This window comes from Poecilia reticulata, chromosome 9 (assembly GCF_904066995.2).
Source record: "Poecilia reticulata chromosome 9, P_reticulata-male-v2, whole genome shotgun sequence".
Taxonomy (NCBI): Eukaryota; Metazoa; Chordata; class Actinopteri; order Cyprinodontiformes; family Poeciliidae; genus Poecilia; species Poecilia reticulata.
In genome coordinates, this window is record NC_088838.1 from 982,356 (window position 1) to 1,006,570 (window position 24,215).

A 24,215-nucleotide genomic window follows, 5' to 3' on the forward strand; every position below is an offset into this window, starting at 1 on the left:
AGTGCATGGCTACTTCTTTATGCATAATTTGCCTTTGTTTAGGTGTTAGTCAAGGTATGTGTTCAAATTCTTTGTATAGAAATAATTTTTCTTTAACTAAATTATTTGTTATGGTTCAGTCACAGATTTTTGTTTCTGCATTTTTTTCCTTGCAAGACATTTTAATTGGAAATTCCTACCTTCAGGCTTTCATGTCTCTCTTGATGTACCTGGGTGTTTTTTTTTGTTTGTTACAACCTTCCTATTTGTTTGGTACTCTATCCTGGTGTCCCGTCTTGAAGGAATCTTTCCATTCTTTCTCTTGTTGACAGCTCTCTTTTTGGGGTTATGTTTCCTGCCAATCAGCAGCCCCAAAAGCTTGGTGGGTGTATAAGTTCTGTTTTCTAACTGCAAACACATTTGAAGATGGACTCAGCTTTTGTATTTATTTTCTTCTACTCAAAGTGAAAAACAACATCTCAGAAGTACCTAACATGTTTTGAGGGATGATTTATGAAGTTTTGCTGGATATCTGTCTATTTTTGTGTGTGAGTTGAATATAGCTGAGAAATAATTTTCTCTTAATAGAGGTTGATATGTCAGTTTCTTAAGTGGAGTAAGTTAATAAAAATTAACTGCTTAAGAGAAACAGTTTAATTTAACTCAACTAAATCCTATTCACACTGCATATTGTAAAAAAGTTCAATTTCCTTGAGCAGGGTTTAGATAACTACAGACCAACTCTATACCAGACAAAGGAGATGAAGGACAAAAACAACCAAAACAACATTAACTGTGAATGTTGTCGGGTATGAGAGGAGACAGTGAATGCACCATGAGGCTGGTCTGGTCAAACAGGTCAAGTGAGTTTCACACTTGGGAACAGCTTCCCTTCCCTCAGCTCATACTGATGCCTTTTCCCCCAATCAGAGACACGGCCACAAGCACCACAGCTGTTGCACTCTGAGGAATAAACAGAGAATTATCAGTAGGTAAGCTGCTTTTTTAATGACTTTACTAACAGTAGTAATCAGAGATGTTTACAAGTGTGAGACAAAAGACAGGTCACATTTCGTCAGCCATGTTAAGTCTGCTTGTAAATAGTGAAACTAGCATTTAAGGTCACACTCCCAGAGGTCTGACTGGCTGTTGTTAGTGAGTTTCCAAACTCAGGAATTTTACAGTCTAAGGTAGAGAAACATTTTGGTCCCTCTGAACTCCATGATTCTTGCATAGAAACGACTGGAAAGTCTTGGGCTATCCAGGCACATACTATTTTCTTACTATACAGAGCTGAACAAAAATATTAAGTAATTCACATCCAAATGTTGGAAGCTGCCTGACCTCATGTCTGCCTTCTCATCTTTCCATTTTTTGTGAACATCTAATATTGTCTTGTCTTTAACACTTGGATAGTGAATTATCACAGATGCACCCATGTTTCAGAAAAAAACTAAAGTCACATCAAAGTATCATATCTTTAAATTAAAGGCAATGTAAGAAAAAACACATACATACATGATTTCAAGGATTTGTTTTAAAAATCCAATGCTAACTCAAGTTACGTTTGAATAAAAAAGTATTAATTTGTAAAGCAGTTCTTGGTTTAGTGGTAAGTTATGTTTTCTATGTGTTTGCTTCCAGAGGGAGTTCAGGTTGTGATGTCCGCATCTAGGTTTGACCGTGTGAGAGAAATGCCTCTCTATGACCAGGTCCCAGTGGGTCCTGGATGGAGGGACACTGAACTGCCCCCTCTCCCACCCCCACCACCACTACATGAGACTGTTCCAGCAGTCAGCTTCGATCCCCTCCCCCCTCCTCCCCTACCTGAGCAGCCAGCTGTGGGACCTGAATCTTTCTATCCCTCCAGTGACGAGGAACCAGCTGAGGGGGACTGTGAAGCAATGGACATCAAGCCAGTTCGTCGCTTTATTCCCGATTCTGTTAAAAACCTTTTCCGGTTCAACAGTGGGAACCGAAGCAGCCAGGGGTGGCCTGTTACTTCTTCTACACAACCTCACTCCCCTGCCCCATCAGCCAGTAAGAATACCCCCTGCCACACCACAACAGGAGTGCCCTGCTCACCGCCCAACTCTGCCCCTCCATCTCCTTCACTTCCTGGCTCTTATCGGGACCCCTACGGTGGGTCACTGGGGGGTTATACCTCTCAAAAGGAGAAAGATGGATTGATGCTGGGTGCTGAAGCTATGGACTTGGGTTCTGCAGTGCACAGTAATCTCTCAGCCCAGACCTACCAGGAGCGGGTAGAGGAGTACCATCAGCGCTATGCCTACATGAAGTCTTGGGCTGGCCTACTCAGGATCCTGGGTTGTGTGCAGTTGCTACTTGGAGCTGCTGTGTTCGCATGTGTCTGTGCTTATGTGCACAAGGATAATGAATGGTTTAATATGTATGGATACTCCCAACCACAGATGTATGGAGGACTTGGTGTAGGGGCTTCAGCATATGGAAATGGGGGCGGTACCTACACAGGTCCCAAAACACCTTTTGTTCTTGTAGTGGCAGGGATAGCATGGATAGTGACTGTAATCCTTGTTGTTCTTGGTATGACTCTGTACTACAGAGCCATTCTTCTTGATTCCTCTTGGTGGCCACTGACAGAGTGCTCTATCAACTTTGTACTGGCAGTGCTATATATGGCAGCAGGGATAGTGTATGTAAGAGACACAACCAGAGGAGGACTATGCAACATGCCCATCTTCAATAATGGAGTCAATGGTGCATTTTGTCGCACAGAGGCTGGCCAAACAGCAGCCATAGTCTTCCTGTTCCTCACCATGGTGCTCTACTTTATCAGTGCAGGAGTTTGTCTGAAGCTGTGGAGGCACGAAGCAGCCAGGATGAGAAAGGAGGTGCTGGCACAGGAGGTCTGACCCAAACATCTCTCTTCACCTTCATGAATAAATGTTTAATCTCAGTTAGTAGTTTGATATTACATACATGGTTGAGCTATAATCCACCTCCATGTGTGCATAAGAAAGCTGCTTTAAAACAGTCAGCTGTTTTAAAGCTGTTTTTAAACTTTAAAACAGTTATTGAATTGTTTGCTACTCTGGACATGTGGCAAATATCTAAATCAATTCAATTGATGATGAGAGGTTATAAGGTACCAGAACTACTAGCATGTCGAGCTAGATTACAGAGTCAGAAGGGTTGCAAAAACAGGATTCTTTTACTTGTAGGTGTTCATGCTCTTTAAGATACCGGAAAGAAACAAACAGGAAAAAAGTGAGTGATGTAATTGTTTTTCATCAAGCTCCCCACATCCCTCACCATACAACCTGTCCTACATGACAAGAAGTGAATTACATACATTTCTGGTGTCCATTAAAAATAACAAAAGCTGTGTTGTGGTGCATGGCGCATAAAATAAATAAATAACAGACACCTCTGCAGTAAGCAACTTTGGGCACTGCAAACTTCTATAAGTCTCTAACTATCTTTGAATCATTTCAAGTTTTAAGCTAACAAATTGTCAAGGACTTTTTCTGCACCATATGGGAAAGTCTTTTTGGCATGCTTGTTTGTGGCTCTAATTGAAAATTACTACATACATTTTTCTGCCAAATATATTTCTAATATATTATTAATGCATGTTGAAATTCTGAGTGCTCTGAATCTTTCTTGAGTCCTAAGAGTTTGAATTCAACTGAATTAAATTCACTTCAATATAACTTTATTCAAATTATTTACTAAGCGCTGTTTTATCTTTCTCCTCACCACCATCTCTTGAAAACTTGAATGTTTGTTTATCTCGTTACTGACTGATTGATGAAGCAATTCAACTGTTGTGTCTGCCTCTGCTCTGAACCATTGTCGCTGATATAGCATCACAGAGCTTAAGTAACCTTTGGTTTGTGTTCGACTCTGTCCACATCAGTTTTATTTTACCACACACATATTTTTAGCCACAGTATATACAGACCCTTTCCAAAAAATTTGAATGTCATGGAAACATTGCGTAATCCCCATAATTCCATTCAAAATATTAAACTTTCATAGGTTATAGTCAGGGTCCACAGTTTAGACTTTTTCAAGTATTTGTTTCTTTATTTTTACATAATTTGGGCTTCCATCTCATAAAACCCACATCAAGAAGAATGTAATACTGCCTCTTTATATATATAATTTCTTATTTCTTTGGCTTCAAAACCATATATATATATATATATATATATATATATATATATATATATATATATATATATATATATATATATATATATATATATAGATAGCTGACTGTATAGCTCAATAGGTAAGTCACCAGTCTTCCACCCGGGAGACCCGGGTTCGAGGCCAGGCTGGGGGCTGGGGCAAAAAGTTACAACGGTGACATTGAGCTGTCAGTGTGGGTCCTTAGGCAAGACCCTTGGAGCTATATAGCCTACCTCATACCATGAGAGACACAAATAAGCATGACATGCCGGCTCAGACGTCGCCCGGTCAAACAAGGTCTGCGTCAGGTGCTGGGGGACCAGAGCACCCTGATGAAAAGTGGGCTACTGGAACAAGACGGAAATGGGCGAGAGATGAAAACATGGATCTGTTGGAATGCTACTACTCAAGTAATCCTAGTCAGAGGGGCTACATGCAAAGACTGTGGGAGGAATGGTTAGCTCGACATCCCCAGTCAACACTAACTGCCAAACAACTAGTAGCTCAGTGTTCCAACATCCGCAAACGGCAACTGCTGTCACAACTTGAGATTGACGAGGTACGACACAAGTGCTACGGGAAGGAGCCAGGATGCCAGGTCAGAAGGGAGTCAACTACAACTCCCCGCCCAGAGACTGGGTATGTAGCCCCAGTAATGAACCGACCATCTGAGCTGAACGAGGCAGCAACTGACCTGAGAGAGAGAATCATGGCCCGAATGAACACCAGACAACCCCGACGCCAATTACAACGGCTGAGTGAAGTACCATCAGAAAGTCTCATTGAAGATGTGAATTCGGCATTGAGAACGATCCCTACCAACACCATAACAGAAACCAATGAGCTGATATACAACTCAGCATCAGTGATCCTTGAGATGCTTGGTTATAAGAGCAACCATGAGACCCAATACCCACCATGGAAAAGACGGTTAGAGGCTAAGATCAAGATAACAAGGAGGGAAGTGAGTCAACTGTCAGAGCTCCAAAGGGGTGCAATGAAAAGATCAGTACCCAAGAAGAGTTTTATTTATTTCCCTCCATGCTGCATGGACTTCTTCACAGTATGTTGTACTAAATGTTTACTGCTGCAGCTGGATTCAGCCTCAAGAGCCTCAGAGACGCCTCTTCCTACCATTCAGCCTGACATCATGAATGCTCCAAACAATGCTGGATCTGCTCCTCTCATGGCAGCAGAACCAGAGATTCTTCGAGGTCACATACCATCTGGTTATATTCCCAAACCTGTCATCATAGCGGATTATGTTGCGTGAGTGGTCTATTCCATTTTCGAATATGTGTCCTTACATCTGTTGATGTAAGGACTTAACATCTTTTTATGATGCAATTTTCTGTTATCTCTTTGAGGTGCCCCTTTTGCATTTCTTATGTATATTTGAAAAGGCTTAAAAACAAATAAACCTCTAAGTTCTTGTGTTTCAATATTGCTGAGTTGAAAGAACCATCTGGAGTAAAATTTAGTGCAGGTGACCAGAGCGCCCAGGATTTTGTAGATTATTAAATATGATTTTCTCTTTCCTGGGGTATACATACATTTAACAGAAGCTAATTTCTTTAAGTGATCTTGTATTGGGAAAGACAAGAAAACATACTATTTAAGTAAGGCAGACGTGTCCTGTATCAGGGAATGGATGCAATTTAATTGCTGTTTTCCTTACTAGACTATGTATACAGTAAAAATAAAATAAAAATTGACACTAACTGAAGCAGTGAACTGGATGCTAATTGACATAACATTTCTAAAGCTCAGCTTTATAAAACTGCAACATAAAATGGCATAGCTGTGTCACCAAGAATCAATAATAATTAGACTCAGAACTTTAACACCTAAATTTTGATTTTAGTTGATTTTAAGCCATTGAAGAATTTAACACATGCAAAAGTTCCAAGCATAGCTGTATTTGTATTTGTTTGTTTTTGGTACACCTGCAAATCAGATGCACAATCGACATTTGCAGACATGAATGACAAAGAAGCTTCTCTTGGTCCGCTAGGTTAATTTTTGTTTAAAAGATGATCTGATGGCTTGAAACTGTTTTACCATCGGTTATTTCAGGTTTTATTAACGGTCGGCACTCATATTTTCATATTAGAAGTCTGTTTAATATTGTTTATTCCGGTGCCACAGGTTCGGCTGAGTGAGTTGTCTCTTTGGACTCTGAAAAAGCCTGAGTTGAGTTTGACTATCTTTTTGCGGCCCTTGTTAGATTTGGCTTTGGAGGAAACTTCATTTCATGGATTAAATTATTATACCAGCAACCATCTGCCACAGTTAGTACCAATTTTCAGACTTCAAAACCATTTAAACTACAAAGAGGCACCCGTCAGGGCTGACCTCTTAGCCCCCTGCTGTTTGATCTGGCCACAGAGCCCCTACCCATTGCACTTAAGACCAGTAAAGAGATATCTGGTATTTGGAGGAATGACATGGAACATAAAGTGTCACTTTAAGCAGATGACCTTTTACTTTTTATTTCCAAACCATCAACCTCACTGCCTTTTGCTCTCGATATATTTAGCCAATTCGGTCAGATTTCTGGGTATAAGTTGAACCTTACCAAAAGTGAGCTTTTCCCCATAGGCAATAAAGCTAATTTGTCAGATTTTGCTAATCTGCCACTCAGAATTGAAAGACAAAAACTCACATACCTTGGTATCACAGTGACAAAAAAAACGTAGAAACCTGTTCAAAGAGAATTTGATTGAACTGTTGAACCAAGTGAAGGGATCCCTCATAAAATGGACGCCCTTTTCCATGTCCCTTGTGGGACGTATCAACTCAGTTAAAATGAATATACTACCCAAATTTCTATACCTCTTTCAGGAATAAAGATTACCTATCTTTATTCCTAATACTTTTTTTAATGAACTAGACTCAATTTTTTTCATCCTTCATTTGGCAGGGTAAACGCCCATGGCTTAATAAATTACAACTCCAAAAACCTAAACAGCAGGGGGGTTTGCCTTTCCCAATTTCCGGTTTTATTATTGGGCTGCCAACCTTAGATGCTTAGTGTTCTTATATTTTTACCATAGCCTGGGTGGCTGCCCTGACTGGGTGGCTATGGAGCTATGCAGTGGTAACAACATATCCATCCCGGTTGTGCTTTGCTCCCCACTCGCTCACTTCAGCTAAGCCTATTTTAAACCCTGTAGTGAAACACTCACTGAAAATATGGGGTCAGTTTAGGAAATATTTTAAACTCCACAATTTTTCTCTCTTAAGTTGCACTTAACCATTTTTTAAAACCATCTGTTCAGGACGAGGTGTTCCTAGAGTGGCACCGGAGGGGGCTTACTCATTTTAAGGACCTTTTCATAGAGAAGAATTTGGCATTATTTGAGGAACTTAGCAATAAATATGGTTTACCTAAATCCCTTTTTTTTTATATTTGCAAGCCTGAAACTTTCTTCAGTCTCACCTTTCAGGCTCAGTTTCTCTGCCAGAGAGAGCATACACTGTTAGAAACCATCCTATTGTTGAACCCAACTCATAAAGGGCTGGTTTTGTGGCTTTATAATAAAATATTGACTATGAAAGAGACCTCCTCATCTAAACTTAAAACTTCATGGGAAGAGGACTTGTATATGGCTATACTGGATGAGACATGGGCCTCTATACTTAAACTGGTGAATACAACATCTCTGTCTGCATGCCATTGTCTCATTCAGTTTAAAATAGCACATAGAGTCCATCTGTCCAAAAGCAAACTATCTTGTTTCTATCCAGAAATCACCCCATACTGCGACAAATGCAAAACCAGTACATATGAACACTGGTTTATATGTACTGGTCCTGCCCCGCCCTTGGTCAGTTCTGGACAGATGTTTTCCGAACGATGTCCAGGCTGGCTGGGATGGCAGTAACACCTGGCCCTCTCTTGGCTCTTTTTGGCTTCAGTGGTGACGGGTTGCCTTTACCAGCCTTTAAACGGCAGGCACTGGCATTTTGTTCACTGTTAGCGAGGCGTACAGTTCTGACCAGGTGGAAAGTGCTGCTCCTCCAACTCACAAGCAGTGGTTACATGACCTTATGTCGTGTTTGAAACCGGAAAGAATTAGATGCTCTCTTCCACACTCAACCAGTAAATTTAAAAAAAACATGGGGACCCTTTCTTGACTCATTTCAAAATGTACAATGATGCTCCAAATTAATTAAGTTAATTCATTTTATTAAAATATGTTCCACTTCTGTGAGGGATAGGAATGTAGTGCGTTAATCTACTGGGTAGTGACCTGGGTGGGCTAAATGAGATTACTTTGTAGGGATTAATTTTCTGTATATTATTTTGTATCTGTGTTGAATAAACATCTCTTTGTATTCACAGACTGTATAGAAACTGTATGCATAAAAGGAAAGAACTCAATATGAAGACAGTGATAAAAAAAATTATCTGACGGGGTGCAGGAAAAGACTGTCCACAGGTCACATTTCTAAAGAAGTATTTTTTCAAAAAAGTTTCATGGATCCATCAGAACTCCTGAAGTTCCATCAGGAGTTCTTGAAACACATGAAAGTTGAATAGATGTAATAAAACTTTGCACATATCTGAATAATAACAATAATAATAATAATAATAATAATAATAATAATAATAATAATAATAATAATAATAATAATAATAATATGTTTCATTTATAGACACTTTTCTTGACAGTCAATAATGAATGAATAACCTAAATTACAAAATAAAAACAATAAATATTTTTATTCTAAATGCACATGCCTATTTATTCAAAGACTTAGCAGCCAAAATGATTTTTGAATTCTAAAATATGTTGTCGATATATGATTTTTTAATTAAATTGTGATTCATTTAATTACAGACCTTGAAATTCATGCAATTCATTTTTTAATTGAGTCCCACCACTAATAATAACCATTAGAAATCCAAACAGATATATCTTCTATATGTTCACGTTTGAACTGCTGACACTGTGCCATTTATTCCAAAGTATCTGCTGTACAGTATGTTCTAAAACGCTCCCTGCACTATTATGTCAGCAGATCAACTTCCATAGTGTAGGTTCAGGACTCCCTATGACAGCGCTGTTTGAAACATGCTTAACTCATGATTGTCTTAGAATGGGAATTAGCCATAATCATCATGCTCAAGATCACCATTCCCTAGTAGCTGTTTAAGGAACAAACATGTAATAAATACAAATTAAAATATATCTTTACTTTAAAAGGTTCTGCTCTTCATATTTCTTTCAAACCACAAACCTGCTAATGTTATTTGTTTTGGAATCTATACTAATGGAATTATTGAACCTGAAACAAAATTCATTTGCCTCTGTTTGCACATTGATGTGTGATGCCTTTTCAGAAAGTATCCCAGCATCCTGTCGGATGAGGAGAGGGACCAGTATAAGGCCGTCTTCAATGACCAGTATGCTGAATACAGAGAGCTTCATGCTGAAGTCCAGATCATGGCTAAGAAGTTTGAAGAGATGGATGAGATTATGCAGAATCTCCCCTCGAGACCCTCAAGTCAAATGGTACACCTCCCACTCAGTCACCTACAGACAAAACTGGACATAGACCAAATGCTTCTGCCCATTAATCCTTTCATTTTTTTCAGGAGAAAGAACGGATTAGTAGCATCCTATCGGAATATCAAAGGAAGAAAGCTGTGAGTACATGTAAAAACTGAGATTTATAGCCAGTTCTTTTCCACACTTATTATGATCAAGTCTTTTCGCGTTCCAATATTTATATGGCTCTAATTCACAATAAATTGGAGCCATATTTATTGGCTCCAATTTAGCCAACAAATTTAGGGGACATAATAAGACAAATAAAGATTTGATTGAACTTATCAATGTTAACATTTCTATAGTGTACAAACCATACTTAGCTGCAACATCATAAGCGTTCTATTCTTTAATTACGTGAAGAATTGTTTCTGACACTGATTAATTTCGTCTTCTACTCATTTTTTTGACAGGACCCAACCTTTTTGGAAAAAAGGGAACGTTGTGAGTACCTAAAAAGCAAGCTGTCCCACATCAAACAGAAGATTCAGGAGTACAACTATATCATGGACTAGGGCAGTGGTCCCCAACCCCCGGTCCGTGGACCAATTGGTACCGGGCCGCACAAGAAATAATTATATATTTCCGTTTTATGTATTATTTGAGTCTGGAGGATCTTTTATTTTGAAAATCCTTTAACCGGATTCTCTCGGTTACTTGCGCACCAACATTGAGCCCACAAGCAGCAAAATGAGTAAGAAACAGATCAGATGTCTTTGGAAAGTTTTCGCATCCAACTGGATAATGTGTAGTTGCGCCACTGGGTGAGTCCCACATTACAAGCCCGCTCTGCGTAACATGCGGCGACCGGCTGCTAATGAGGGAATGAAGCTTCAAACTGCTTCGCCACGTAGAGACCAAGCAGGCTGTGGATATAAGCAACACTTCAGATGTCATTGTCTCCCCTCACTCCCAGATGGAGCCGTCTCGTTGCAGAGAAACAAGCTCAGGGCTCCGTTAGTCATTATCGTGAGTTAAAATTTTCACAAAAGTAAAATGTTCGTTTTTGCGGCGCATCTGGATCTTATTTTTAAGGGATATGTAAACATTACCATAGCGACCAGAGTCAGAGAACGTTTGGGCAGTGGTCGAGAGGAGATGAGTAGAGCTTGTGAGTCTTAAGTCTGGTTTAGAAGGCAAGATTTAAGAATTGTCGGCCGATTCCCCAAACCTCTGTGACCACAGAGCTCATAAAGAACAACAGGTGCGATCGGTTCTTGACTCCAGCCACAGCAGGAACAACACACCACACGAACCGATTCCAGTCATGAACATCACGATTCCAGAAGAAAATCCACAAAACTTCCAACATAGCATATGGGAATTTAGAATAAGCAAACATGGATGACGATGTAGAAGCAATAGTGATAGTTTGTCGAGTCATTTTAAGAGATAAAAGATGTAACAAAAAGAAAAGGCGGTGGATAAAAGACGACGGGAGCAGCTGCTCTATTTGCTGCACTATGATTTGGAGGTGACTGTTTTCTTTCATAGTTAACATTTTTAACTGGACATAAACATAATAATATGTAATAACGACCTTTACATATAATAAATATTTCCACATATCTCCGATATCCACCGGTCTCTCAGTTGCGTGATGTCAGCTGTTTAGGATTCCCCTCTGTTCTGACGTCACCGCGCTTTCTGATTGGCTACCTGCCACATTCAGCAGGTTGTATTCTCGTTCCCAGTCAGGGAAAACCCCACAGGCTGCGAGAAAAAGGCCAAGACAACCCAAATTGAGTATACTCAGGTTTTAGTGGGAACACCAACATGCAGTAGCCTTATCTGACGCAGCAAAATTTTCCAAGTGTTGACCGGTCCGCGGTAAGAAAAAGGTTGGGGACCACTGGACTAGGGTATGAGAAACATTCATGTCTGTAGTCACTTTCTTTAAAAATACTTTGTTGTATAAAAGACCAATTAAAGTTAATAACTGTATCTGCTCATTGCTGTGCTGGGTATTAGCCTGTTTGAAAGATTCCCATCATATAGATGTGTGCTTCAGGAATGGAAACATGGATCGATTTCATTTGAGCCTGTGTCTGTACTAACTCATGGAATGGTGTATTCAGTAAAGTGTGGGCAAGGTTACACTGAGGAAAACATTTTATGTGGATGTAAAATACACATAAACATAACTTGTTGCTCATTGAACACAGATACATCCATGATCTTAACTTCACGTCTGCTTGATGATGAACACACAAAGGTCAATGTTCACTTTTAATCAGAATACAGAAAGAAAGGAAAATGCAATCTGTCAGATGTAAATGTAGAAATGAACACATCTTTATCAGTTTCAACAGTGATTTAAATCTTACCTTAAGAACACACATGTCACCATGTCATCATCAATGAACAAACAAACAGACTAAAAAAAAATGAAGTACATTCCTGAGACTCTGGAAATGTTCAAACCATGCAAACGCCTATAATTTCTTACTACAATGACTGTTTTTGCAGCTGTGTTTTATGGTGAAGCAGCTCATCTGTTGTATTATATAGTGTAATATAATGCCTTTTGAAACATTGTTGTGAACCAAACCCTGTGGTGTAGTTCTGCAGACTACAGATCAGGACTGATGCAAAATGTGAGATTTCTCCTCTTTTCAGTGCAACTCTACTGTTAACTTTTCTTTTAAATTGTATGTGTGTGTATTTTGTGTCAGATGTGGTTTTGTTTTATAACCTAGTGTTTTTTTTATAAGAACTCTACTTTGTCCCTGTGTTTCTTTGACAGTAAGGACTGTGTGTCAGTCCAGCCACTGTACAAGCCCTTTCTATCACTACAGATGAAAGTGTAAAATGTGAGGTTTGTGTAACCTGTTTGTTTATATGTTGTTTGTAAGATTATAACCAAAAGAGTACTTTCCTATAACAAATGTGTGTTCACATGACTGAATTATGTCGGGATTTTGTGTGAAAGAACTCAGAAATCATTAATATTGTCCAAACATCTTAAGGCAGTCAGCAGGCACCTATTAATTGATCAATGTATTTAATATGTACAAACACAAATGTAGAAAGATATGTTTGTAAAATTGTAACTTTAAATTCTTTATTAAGAAACAAAAGTTCTTTATTTTTAAGGTGCATTCCAAAGTTTCCTCTGTAATTCACCTGCCTTTTTTCTATGTTGAGCTGCTTCAATGGCACTCAAAAGATACAGAGGTATGGGAAATCGACCACTAACTCATTATTTTCCAGTTGTGGGGTTTTGTATTGTTTCCATTGCATCAGCAATGCCATTGGGATTTTTGTCAAGTTGAAAATAAAGCTTCCAAGCTTACTTCCAAGATCGCATGGTTGTTCAAAACCTAATGGCATTTTTCTTGATTTGTATTTGATGGAATATAAATAATAGATAGAAATTAGGCTGGAGATTACAATGGCCGACAGATTGCTGTACACACCCACACACACTGTCACGGCCTTCTAGTTTCCAAAAACAAGGTTACAACAAAGGCCGTGGGTTTTAACAGGTGCTTTCTGATTTGAACGCACTTCCGACTTAATTTGTTTGAAAAAATATATTCTTTATTTCTTGTAAAAAAAAAATAGCGTCAAAATAATGACCAAAAATGTCCTACAACTTAGCCAAAAATGAAAGCAAACTTAATATGACGTTTCAAGTACAAACAAGTGAAAAGTGTAAGTGTAAGCTGTCAAAAAATCACTCACCAAAGACCTCCCATCTACACACCAAACATTTGCCAAACAATGCTCCACCAAGCACACGGTGTGTTTTTAATTACTCAAATTAATGGGAGGGTCTAACCAATTTCCAACATAATCTAATCAATTCAAATATACAAATTAACTACAGATTTTGCAATTACAATTTGCAAACATTATGTAAATGGCCACAACACACACACGCACGCACGCACGCACGCACGCACACACACACACACACACACACACGCACACACACACTCACACGCACGGACACACGCGCACGTACACACACGCGCACGCACACACACACTCGCACACACACACACACACGCACGCACACACGCACGCACACGCACGCACACACACTGACCTCTTTTCTTGCACTATAACAAGTAAACCTAAAGTTTTGAATATATTTCTTCATAAAATTGTCATTAAAATCTCAGATTAAATGTCTGATGCTTTTATCTTTTTCAGAATAAGTCTTGAGGCTTTATTTGATTCTATATAATGTTGCTATAAACCTCTTTTGAACATAAGATCGTATGTCTTAATGGGATTTATTTTGTAAAATAAAGGTTAAATAAGTAATAAAAAAGCTACATTTCTGGGTTGACAAGAAATGTAGACTAGCCCACCTTCCTAGTGTTGTAAGCATCTTAAAAAAGATTTTTTTTATGCAAGAGGTCATGGTAATCTGAGATTTTTGAAAAAGCAGTCATTGTCCAAAGGAAATATTATAAATGCCTTTGCTTCTTCTTTGTCTTATTTATTAGTTTATTATCATTTTCTTTTCTTTCCTTTTTTTACCACTTTAAGAGGTATAAAAAGTATTTCTGGCAGGAATAAAAATTATTTGACGTTGGGACTTGAGCAGGAGAAAATGTTTCTTTCTGTGAAACTGGATTTTAAAAATGTGCTGTGCAGAAATTGCAGAAAATGATTTTGTAGTTTTTTTCTGTTAAAAAATGATTCATACTGTGTGGCTCATGGTGTATGGAGTCTGTAAAAGTTGTAGATGTTGTCAAACAACGTGTCTCTGAACTGCTCTCAAAATGGCCGTTTAAGTTTTTTTTCTTTCCATAAAAACCTGAACGGCCGGTTTGTACAGGACAGTCCTGTGTGGCGTCAGATCACGTGACGCAAGCACACCTGTAGAGGCCAAGTCTGGAGTACCTGCGCGCTGGGCGTGGATGGATGTTGGTTTGCGAGTGCGCATATTTGGCTTGTTATTCTTGGACGACGCCACTCTGTTGTTCAGGATCAGCTTTATCACAAGGTGGGTCATTTTTTAATCTTACCGTGATGATTTGATGACCATAAGTATTCTAATTAAGGCATAACTTATTTCAATAGATTACTTAAATAGTTTCCGTTTTTTTTTCTTAAAAATTGTTTTATTGAGGCCTGTGAATTTTCACCTGAAGTCAGTCCATTGTTAGCTACACTTTTTAATGCGACTCGGTTACACCGTAGCAGAAAAACTAGTTTGTTATTCTTTCAGTAATAGTGTCAGCTGAACTTTAGCCATATAATCCCTTGAAAAGTTTATTTTAGCCTGTGCTCTATACAAGAAACTTGCTGTGTATTTCATGTAATCCAGCGTAAACTTTCCTTAAAAGTACTAGGCAGTATTATGCCTAGTACTTTTAAGGAAATAAAAATTAACAGACCTATCTCTGTTAATTTTCTGAATGACAGCATCTGTAGGCAACATTTATTTAGTTTTAAGCAGTTTCTTTAACCACAACCATGCTCGGGTCCAAACGGCAGCCTTTCCTTTGTGCTCTTGAGCAAGGTCAATATTTGGAAGGGGCCATCCATCAGACTGCTTCATTCACTTGCCAAACACAAATAGAAACTTTATCATAAATCTTTATCGTAACAGCTCTAAAATTTAAATGGACATGCATTTTTAAAAAATTACTGCTTGTAAAGTTCATCTGTAAATTACAATGTATTAAAGTATTCACACCCATTCACTTCTTCACACCTCCATGGTATAATGCTACCATGTGCTTCAAACTGGGCATGGTGTTAACCATGTGATTTAAAACATAGCTGTTTTTGTCCATAAATGACACCTGGAGTTCAGGCCCAAAGATCTAGTTTGGTTTCATCAGACCAGAGTATTTAGTTTTTCCTGGTCTAACAATTTCTGAAGTGTGTTTACAGAGGTCATAAATGCGACATTAGTGAAATGGGTTAACAATGTTTGACCTTACAGATCTGGGCTGTCAAACACTAGTTTTAGAGGGCTTGTGTCCTGAAACTATTAGATGTGTCTCTGCTTCAACATGCTTGAATCAAATAATTAGGTGATTAGCAGGACTCTGTACAACTTGATTGGATGATGAGTTCATCCAGCAATCCAATTCTGGTTTGTTTTACCTGGGACATGTCTAAGAGTTGCAGGAGTTGCAGGAGTTGAGGACTGGAGGTTGTCAAGCTGGTTCTAGATTTTTCTGTTATCTCCACAAGTTAACACCATATGTTGCCATTGGGTTTTTGGCCAACTCTGACCAAAACCCTTCTCCCTTGAATACTTAGTTTGCTCAGGCAGTCAGATCTAACTTCTTACATTTGCAGTCTTTTTGGGACGCTTAGTGCTTTCAAGATCTTTTATATCCTTCTACATATTTGTCCTCTGGCAAATATGCTTTCATATGTCTAAGATAATGCGTTTGACTTCCTTATTTAGTTTCTGTTGTGATATGACAACCGGTGTACTACAAGTCACATTGCAGAAACATCTGAATGATGTTTCTACAATGTTTTTCATTGGTCATTCTGAAAAGTAGTTTTTTAATGTACATTGTCTTTTTTTATAGAAAACTCTACTCAAAATAACTTAAGAATAATCCAATTCAGTTCATTTATATAGTGCCAATTCACAATATGTCAAGTGCTGTACAAAAAAATCCCATTTCAATTCAATGACATGTACATTCCAAATTAATGTTATCAATCAATACAATGCGTTCAAGTAATTATTAAAAATAGATTAAAAAGTTTCTGTCAGGAAGAAACCTCCAGCAGAACCAGAACTGGGTTTAGTACAAGCGCCCATCTGCCATGACAGACTGGGGTTTGAGAAGACAGAGCAGAATGTACAAGAAACAGATTAACTGATTTAAAATTGTTTACAATGTTTATGAAAGTACAGAGTTTAACAGCAGGAGAGGGAGAATGATTAGTTAATGGCAGGATTGTCTCAGTCAATGCCGTCCTCCAGGAAGGAATTGCAACCTACTACATACATAACTGAGAAAACAAAAGTTAACAGTTGAAATAACCATAAATCATTCAAATTGGAGTAAAAGACAAAGAGAATTTGAAAAGAGTAAAGCACTGAATACTTTCTGAATAAACTATAGTGCTTGTTATTTTTAATTATCAGCCCCTGAAGATGAGCAACTTAGTGTATTTTAATAGGCAAAAAAAAATCAAAAGAGAAGTTGAATAAAATGCCTTCTACATAAACCTTAATGGTTGTTAGTTCCCTGTAGCATTGAATGTCAGTTCTTATGAATAGTAAAAGGTTGTCTCAGGTCTTATACAAACATTTGCTCTGTTTCCTCAAGTCAGGAGGATTGTTCTTTTTTCTAAGAAGTTTGAGATCCAGAATTATTCCAGGATGCCAAGCCACCGGCACAGCAACCATCTGTACCCGCCAAGTGGAAGTAAACAGTGAGTGGTCTCACTTTTACCTCATTCTATTTCTTTGCTTTTTTAGGTCTGAGCATTATACATCACACATTTCTTGCCCATTGTAAATGGGTCAACTTTTAATATCTTTTTAATCTTACAGTTAAAATGAGACAAATACCTACACAGAATAAAAAGACAAATGTTGTTCTTCTTGTTCTTCTTGATGAAATCTTGTTTTAGGTTAGCTGGAATTACCAGAATATTTTGCTAAATGCCAGAAACTTTAACATTTTTTGTAGATTTTTAATTTTTTGTTTTTCTTTTGAATTCACACGTTTATATGAACTTGGTCAGTACCAGAGATAACTCTTTTAAACTGAATGACTTGTGTCAAACCTTCAGAGTTTCCTTTTACTAGCTTCTCACAGTTTACTAGAATTTTGGCCCATTCCTCGTCATAGAACTTACTTACACGTTTATAGGCTGCCTCACGAACACACTCCTTTCCAGATTTACCTACAACTTACTCCATGGGACTGAGATTAGGGCTGCACTAAAACATGAACTTTGTTGTCCTTAAGCCACTTTATAGCTATTTTGTCTGAAATGCTATATAATTATTTTTCTTTTGGAAGACCAATCTGCACCCAACCATTAACTTCATGAATGACTTTCTTTTCAAGTCAGTGTGTCTAAATACCACACACATAACAATAGAAACTAAAACAGCTTGAATTGTGGAATGTGTGGTGTCCAGTTGTCCAGAAGCAAAGCAACCACACACAAACTGATTTCACTCACCAGCATTCAGAAGTCAGACAGTAAATCCCACAAAACTTCTCGAGATCAAACGTGAGTTCAACATCACATGCTATTCAATCCAACAAGTTGAATATTCCCAATTTTAGATTGGAGCAGTCCTGGCGTTCAACTTGTCCTAAGAGCTATCCCGATAACACCTAAGTGTCAATTACGCAAAAAGGGAAAAAAAGAAATTAGGAAGGGCTCAAACACTGTTTTTACACCGCTGTAGGTGAATCACAGTTTACTTCCAAGCAGAACTTTAACTACATCCAACTAGCACCAAAAATCTGATCTTAAGTTGGTGACCGATTCAAGAGACGGCCTACAGCTCTGACGCATCCAGATGAATGTAAAATTGTAATTTAACATTAGCATAAGCTGTTGTTAACTCGAGTGACATTCTTTATTTCAGCATGTCTTGCATACAGAAAAAAAATGTATATACAGTGTATTTTCCTGAAAAATGTTTCTCCCTCTTGTTTTCTCGGCTAACCATAAATAAAATTGCTTTTGTAAAATTGTGACAATACTTGCAAAAAATTTTTTAGAATCAACTATGATATTCAGTAAACTATCGATGCTAAATTTAAATAAATTGTCTATAGTTTTATCTAGAATATTTAATTCAGATATGACTGTATAATTTTTATCAATCAAATTGATTGAATCTTTATGGAACCATGTGAGAGGTTAATAAAATGGAGGTACAATTTAAATGGGTGCTTACTTATACACCGCAGCTGTTGGATTTTGTGTTGCTGTATGACTTATTACTGTTTACTTTAACAGTCCATGGCAGGGGTGCCCAAACTTTTTGAGAGCAAGATCTACTTTTTCTCTCACCAGCCACCTGAGATCTACCTCATGACAAAGACATAAAAATTGCAAATTAAACTCTATTGACTTATTTTATATGTGAATATACATCAGTTATAGCAGAAATAATAAAGTGACAGAAAACCTAATGCAGTTTCTTCCTCAGTGAGATTCTGACACTGGGAGCAGCTCACTGGTTTCTCAGTCAGAAGCTGGTTGCAAACCTGACACCAGCAGGTATCAGTCAGTCATGGTGGATCTGAAATTTGATTTGATGATCTCAGTATGAGAAACTACAGACTGATAGGAGGAACCAAAGAGCCCAGTAAAGGTAAAGGTAAATCTTCTGAAGTCGGGATATAACTAATTTGATTTCATATAATTATTGCGGTAGAATTTGTTAAAACTTAATGAAAATATATTTGTCCTATTTGATGTTGTGACGTATGTTCACAAAGAACTAGGTAATTAGTCGATAAACGTTTCTGAAAGTTTATTGAACGTTCAGAAACTACATCAGGTGTGATGAGCCACAGCAAAGGTAAAACAATCCGAAAAGACGATCAACTCTAAACCACTTCTACCTTCTCTCTCTCTCTCTCTCTCTCTCTCTCTCTCTTTCTCTCTCTCGATATCAAACATGATATTTATTTCTCGATTATTAATAAGCCTCTCATGAACACAGCGGTGGTTGAGTAGCTGATTTAAACTCCTGCTCTGCTCTCAGTCGGTCTTTGAGTCGCTTTTTTCCTTTTTCTTTTTTTTGTTAAGGAACCGAAACGCACAATTCTGCAAAATTACTGAGATAATTAATTTTAGCATGTTTCGTTGACTTTTTATAATTATTCTTTTTTAATGAAGCTACAACCGTTTAGTTATCTTAGTGAATATGTTTGATAAGCCTGCAGAGGAGGAAGTGCTGGACTCAGCGTCCTGGCGGCGTTCAGTTTGTCACCTGCCGAGATCGACTCAAAACCTTCCGCGATCCGATCGTGATGAACGTATTGGGCACCTCTGGTCCATGGCATGTAAATCACCTGCATCACATTTTTTATGCTGCAGTGCTTGGTACTGCTTTCAACTACTGACTTGGCTTTCAATACAATGTTATGTTGTATCCAGTCAGGCTTTAAAAATCTCTCAAGGTAAATAATATTAAAACAACAAATTAAAATGCTATCTTAAATGACTCCATCAGCTAAACCAGTGGTCTTTACCAGTGGTAAATATTTTTTCTGTTAGTGTTGCTTCCAACATGCCAAAATCAATTATTGGGATGTTACTTTTGAGGGGTAAAGTTTGCTAATGGTGAAACATTTACTGCAAATATTCTTTGTACTAGTCTTACTATTTGGCCTTGTTTGAATCTGACCTACTGTGACATTCATGTATTGAAAAAAGCTTGTCTACGCTCTTCTGTTGACAGCAAACATAGGCACAGTGAGCCCACGTCAAACCCAACCTTCTTCTACTATAAAGCAGACAAGAATATTCAATTCTATCGCTGGACTTCCCCCCCAGGTGTGATGAAGATACTGTGCATTATCATCGTCATCATGTGTGTGGCCATCTTTGCATGTGTGGCCTCATCTCTTGCATGGGACTATGACATGAATGCCATGGGAGGTGGAATTGGCCTGATGCCGGGTTTACCCAGTGGATACGGCAGCAGTGGCACTTACGGTGCTGGTCTTGGCGGCAGTTCCGGCAGCTATGGCTATGGAGGAACACAAATTGACCCCAAATCTGGCAATGGCTTTATCATTGCTATTGCAGCCATTACTTTCATAGCCACACTGATCATATTTATCTTGGTGATTTCAAGGCAAAATGCAGCCCGGTCTTCAAAGTTCTACCTAGTATCCATTATTATCTGTGCCATTTTAGCATTTTTGATGCTTATTTCCACCATCGTCTACCTGGTGTCAGTGAACCCAACTGCACAATCCTCAGGGTCTATGTTATACAACCAGGTGATCCAGTTATGTGCACAATACCAGACACAGACTCAGGCCCAGGGTATCTTCATCAACCAGTACCTTTACCATTACTGTGTGGTGGAGCCCCAAGAGGTGAGTTAAATTATTTTAATGCAATTACTTTTGAGACTGTGAGAGCAGTGCACAAGCTTTGTGAAATTTTCTTTTTGAAAATGTATGAGTGTGTTTTGTGTACAGGTAAAAGGAAAAAATAAATAAAAATGTGTGTGTAAATCCAAGCACTGTAAATTCAGTACAAATCTTACTGGATCAAGATTAAACAATTCTAATTTTAGGATGAATACAGGATTATTAAAACTCAGGTGAAGCAACATTTGTATAAATGAAGAATTATTTCTCTTCTATTTCCAATCATTGGATGTTAGCAAATTTATTCCTGTTTCATAATGTTATCATAAACTTTGAGAGGTCTTAATTTATATTATTTATCCTTGATGTTGGTAGTAGTTCAATTTTGCACATGTGACCCAGGCAACATTCAACTTCTCTGGTCACACAATTCTATTTTTATTTACATCTTGTGTAGGGGTTTATAAATGGTACATTTAGTATGTTGATGGCAAACACAATCAATTACATTCATTGGCTGTTGTTGGAATTTTATGCGATCCCTTACATAGGTTTGACTAATGTGCTAAATGTGATGGACAACAGTCCATCGTATGTTACATTATGTTGGCGTACAGTAACTAATTTCTTTGCCGATACAAGTAAATTAAGCATTTCTTTAAGATGCAAATTTACTTATGAACAAATCCAGGCTACATTCAGAATTATTCATCTTGTAAAAGGTTCAAGGATTTTATGTTTAAAGCGTTTTTTTTCTCCCCAACTAACCCTTTAAGTATGCAGTGAGAGATCTGAGCCTCATTTCGAGCATGACGGAATTGACCATGCGTGTAGCTAGATGTTATTTCAGCTCATTGATATTGGAAACTTTTGTCCTGCAGGCCATAGCAATTGTCTTGGGTTTTCTGGTCGTTGTTGGCCTCATCATCTTACTGGTGTTTGCTGTCAAGACTCGCTCACTGATCCAGCGCTGGGGCCAAGACCGAATTCTCTGGGAGGAAGTGAAGATTAACTCTGCTCCCCACAACAGTGTTGGAGAGTGGGTAAGTAGGAATGGGATAGAGTTTGTTAATCTAAAAACAGATCACTTTACCTAAAATGTTATTTTCTGCTCAATTTTAACTGCAAACTCTTTTTTAAAAAGGTGAAAGGTTAGTTTTAATTGTAACCTGCTGGCTTTATTTCTTTGTGTATTGATGTTGTAATACGATGTTGATATGTGTAGCTCTTAAATAGTGATCAGGATTAATAGACAACTTCAATCTTAAGGCTAGATTTTGTTTGTCAAGTATAGTCTCTGGAGGCACCAATTCAAATGATCTGCTGCCAACATCTCATTGCAAGATTTTACAGCACAACGTGGGGGGTCTAGAACTCTCCACGCCTAGATGTAGCAAAGGGAACCAATACTGGGCTGGTAGTACTGTTGGCCACGATTAGGCCTGTCACGATAACAAATTTTGCTGAGCGATTGTCTAAAAAATTATTTCGATAAACGATAATATTGTTTCAAGACCTTTTGACACTGATTTAATGGAAATAACTAATGATGCATGCGATTTCCTGCCATAGATAGATACACTTTATATTCAGAAGAACACGTAACACTGGAACTGATGAACTAAATAAACTAAACAACCAAAAACAAAAATAAAATGGATTCTCAGTCTCCATTAACAAAAAACGTACTTGAATAAAAACTAAACAACATAAAGTCAAAGTGGAAATAAATACTGCATTCAACCAAAAGAGTGCAGATTATGAAGTCTGTATGTTGCCCTTCAGTAATCACTAGATTTAAATAGAGAAGACGGGCACATCCTACTACCTAATTTAGTTCACACTACACGATTTTTTGCCCCCATCTTCCCCTTACGATAATCTTAGATCGTTGGCTGTTCTAAGATTGTTGCTGGTGATTTCGTAACCGATCATCATGTAATGTAATTTAGATCGTCGTGGCCGCTCCGATCTAAATCAGGAGGTTTCCCCGTCTGGGAGCTTAACGCAGCCTGTTGACTGTAACAGGTAGCCAATCAGAAAGCACGGATTCTCTTAATTTATCGTGCGATTAATTGATTTATCGTGTATCGCGACAGGCCTAGTCACGATTACATCTACATTTATTTAAATTTGAAATGAATCGTGTATTCCCTTAAGTTGTTTCATAACACATTACTCCTATTTATCGATATTATATATCCAAAGGATACAAGTCTCAAAAATTATGTTTTTATGTAAGGTGGTGAAGAAGAGGTTAGGGGGTTAGATTTATTTGGGCAGAGGCTACATTTGTTTTGTTTTATGCGAAGCAAACACGGTTGAAAAACTTACTAAACATTCTCAATAACCTGTGAGAAAGGGTTGGATGGTTTCATTTGCAGTTTCTGGGTGTGGTCTGTTGGGCCATTGTTAGTTTCAGGATGATGTCCTGAAACTCAAGAGAGGTGTTGAGCACAAAGCAGAATTGGAATGAGCTTTTATGTCAAAGTTTGATTCCAATGATGAGAAATTAGGAACATTGGTAACTATGTCAGAACAGCCTTTAAAAATCAAAGTTTTCAAATTAGTCAAGTCCTCCAGAAGAACATTAAATGGACAGTTTTAGAGATTGTCAGACTTCCTGTTGACAGCAGTGATGGTATCTGTCGCATTCAGACATGCAGGAAAGACTGGAAGAACCGGTCGGACTCGGTACATGGCTCATCCACCCACAGTTAGTCATAAGAGAAAATGGGTTACCTTAGGATAAAAAGAAACTCAATAGAACTCAAGAATCAGACTTCTGGAATAAGAGACTCAAAGAAGCAGAAAAAACTAATGTCTGTCTGTCACTGTCTCCATTTTTCTCTCTGTATTTTTCTCTCTTGCAAGCTAATGATAAACAGATTTGAAGACGCATTTAAAGAAAGTAGAAACATTCAATATGATGATGAAATAATCCCTTGACAGGTTTTGTGGGGGGTAATGGAATTCTATTTAGATTAGATGAATTATCTGTTTGAGCTTCTGAGTTTACATGGACATTAACTCCATTATCCCACTTCAGGTGAAGAATGTGTCGGGTGAACCAGAGATGTTGGTCCGAGACCCTAATGATAGAGTTGGGGGTTCAAGAGAGTATCTGGACAAGCTCGACTACAGCAAACCTCTCTACCTACCAGGGTAACTTAGTTATTCAAATCCACTTCTGCCTGGGGAGATCACTGCTTTTTAACCCCTTTTCCAAGTAGATCAATTGTAATTCTCTGTGGAATGCAGAGGACAATATACTGAAAAACTGCCACTGAGTGTGTTGCAGCACTGTAAAAATGGCTTGGCTCATACAAAAACCTAAAGATCCTAACTCTTTTTTCAGAGACTCCGACATAAGCAGTTTTGCAGGAGGCTATAAATCCAGGCTGAAGGAATATGATGCTGGGTTTGAGTCTGGAGATGACTTGGAAGAAGATTTCAATGTGTGAGTGACTTTTTT

General features: G+C 38.1%; 1 protein-coding gene across 1 annotated transcript in view; it reads left to right on the forward strand.

The window, feature by feature from the left end:
- Positions 1-849: 849 nt before the first annotated feature.
- The window catches only part of oclnb (occludin b), a 35,158-nt gene continuing 11,792 nt past the window's right edge, over positions 850-24,215 (forward strand). Inside the window, exons 1-12 of the mRNA XM_008419297.3 lie at positions 850-971; positions 1,624-2,867; positions 5,252-5,427; positions 9,509-9,680; positions 9,764-9,814; positions 10,130-10,228; positions 14,495-14,679; positions 16,989-17,090; positions 20,098-20,743; positions 21,622-21,783; positions 23,790-23,905; positions 24,099-24,200. Of these exons, the coding sequence (XP_008417519.2) occupies positions 1,641-2,867; positions 5,252-5,427; positions 9,509-9,680; positions 9,764-9,814; positions 10,130-10,228; positions 14,495-14,679; positions 16,989-17,090; positions 20,098-20,743; positions 21,622-21,783; positions 23,790-23,905; positions 24,099-24,200 (3,038 nt within the window). The 5' untranslated portion in view covers positions 850-971; positions 1,624-1,640. The remainder of the gene's footprint in view (positions 972-1,623; positions 2,868-5,251; positions 5,428-9,508; positions 9,681-9,763; positions 9,815-10,129; positions 10,229-14,494; positions 14,680-16,988; positions 17,091-20,097; positions 20,744-21,621; positions 21,784-23,789; positions 23,906-24,098; positions 24,201-24,215) is intronic.